Source organism: Antrostomus carolinensis, unplaced genomic scaffold (assembly GCF_000700745.2).
Source record: "Antrostomus carolinensis isolate BGI_N321 unplaced genomic scaffold, ASM70074v2 scaffold32883, whole genome shotgun sequence".
Lineage (NCBI taxonomy): Eukaryota > Metazoa > Chordata > Aves > Caprimulgiformes > Caprimulgidae > Antrostomus > Antrostomus carolinensis.
In genome coordinates this window covers 1,095-2,856 of record NW_010305010.1, presented here as the reverse complement: position 1 = coordinate 2,856, position 1,762 = coordinate 1,095, and the positions used below count along the sequence as shown (strand labels likewise).

Sequence of the window (1,762 nt, the reverse complement as noted above, 5' to 3'; positions counted from 1 at the left end):
GGTTTCTGGAGCGTGGCTCGGTGCTGGAGGGCTGTGCAAATACAACCTGGCCCGTGGCTGCAGCCCCCCACGCCGGGACACGCAATGAAGTGGCCAGGAGCCGAGGCAGGCGTTGGCCGCCCGTGCTCAGGGTGGCCAGCAAGGCATGAAGCGCCTGCTTGTCGCACTGGTGGACCCCAGTGTCCCTCCTGCATGGGAGAGCATCCCAACCCGGGGTGGCGGGGTCCCTGGGCTGGTTCCCATCTCTACCTCTTGGTTTTAGGTCCACGAATCCCAGGGGTCGGACTCTTCCCCGGCAGCCAGTTCGGGGTACGAGTCCTCCACCCCCCCTGCAGTGGGCTCCGCCGGCAGTAAGGACTCCACTAAAACACCGCCGGCCGCCCTTCAGAGTAACCCCGGCCACAACCCTGGACTGCCCCCCAATTTTAATGAGTGGTATGTGTGAAGGCAGCTGCTGCCCAGCCAGAGACTGGACCAAATGCGTTGGGAACAAGGGCAGCCAGTTCGGGGTACGAGTCCTCCACCCCCCCTGCAGTGGGCTCCGCCGGCAGTAAGGACTCCACTAAAACACCGCCGGCCGCCCTTCAGAGTAACCCCGGCCACAACCCTGGACTGCCCCCCAATTTTAATGAGTGGTATGTGTGAAGGCAGCTGCTGCCCAGCCAGAGACTGGACCAAATGCGTTGGGAACAAGGGGAAAAAAAGAAAAAAAAAAAAAAAAAAAAGAAGGACAAACCAAGCCAAGTGCAGCTCGCTCCCACGGAAATGGAGTTTCCACACCGATGACCGCATAGGGCTACACCTAGTTAACTGCCAGGATCCGGAGGGAGGGGGGGTCTTTTATTATTATATTATAATTATTACTATTTTTTGCAAGCCCAGACGCTGGACTAGCCATGTCCTTTTCTCAGGATTGGATTTCTTTTTATTTTTTTGTTGTTGTCATTTTTTGCAGTCACAGTCGTTTCTTTGATACTTTTTTTTTTCCCCTCCCTGCCCCAGTCCCTCTTCCTCCGATTCCCCCACTTTTTTTCATTTTAATTTTGTTTTGTTTTTCCTTCTTTCGGTGGGATGTTGACATGAGGATGAAAATTCTCTTTCGCCTTAGTGGTGATTGTTTAAACTTACAGTCTTAAACCGTGCCAAAGTCCTGTTATGTCTTGAACTTTCCTCTCTAGCTCTCCTGCTGCTTCTTTCTCTGCTCTCCTCCTCTTTCTCCTTTTCTCTCTCTCCAAGCATTACACTTGTGAATGTATTCTCGTCTGATGGGGTCGGTCAGTATTTTTCAGGATGAGGATGTGGTGTTTATTCTACCCAGATTGTGACGTTTAGTATAACAGTTGCCTTTTTGTAATAACTTTTTTTGTAAATACATATCCATGATGCCATATTTATCGTTCGTAATTTAATTATTGATACAAAGTGCCGGGAACTGAACAATATTTATGGGGGAGAAAAAATTGTTTTCTAACAAAAAAAAAATACAAACAACAAAAAAATTATCCAACTCTGTACAGCTTTTGGTTATAACTGCTTTAGCATTAAAAGTTTATTGTTTTGGAAAGAACCGTTTCTGACCTCCTCCGGGTGACGGGGGCAGCCGCGGGGGTGCCATCGCGGGCCCGGTTCACTGCTCCTGCCGGGGTTTTCGGGCTGGCGATGCTGGGTGAAGCTTCCTCCTCGCCGCTGCTTTTTCTCCTGTCCCTTTGTCCATGCCCAGCGCCTTGGCTTCCTGGGGCGCGGAGCCGCTGAGGGCGAGAAG

At 51.0% G+C, this 1,762-nt stretch overlaps 1 protein-coding gene across 1 annotated transcript in view; it reads left to right on the top strand.

The window, feature by feature from the left end:
• The window catches only part of LOC104522393 (zinc finger protein ZIC 3), a 2,536-nt gene extending 1,184 nt beyond the window's left edge, over nucleotides 1-1,352 (top strand). The window contains exons 3-4 of the mRNA XM_010164665.2: nucleotides 263-502; nucleotides 727-1,352. Coding sequence (XP_010162967.1) covers nucleotides 263-445 — 183 coding nt within the window. The 3' untranslated portion in view covers nucleotides 446-502; nucleotides 727-1,352. The remainder of the gene's footprint in view (nucleotides 1-262; nucleotides 503-726) is intronic.
• Nucleotides 1,353-1,762: the final 410 nt, after the last annotated feature.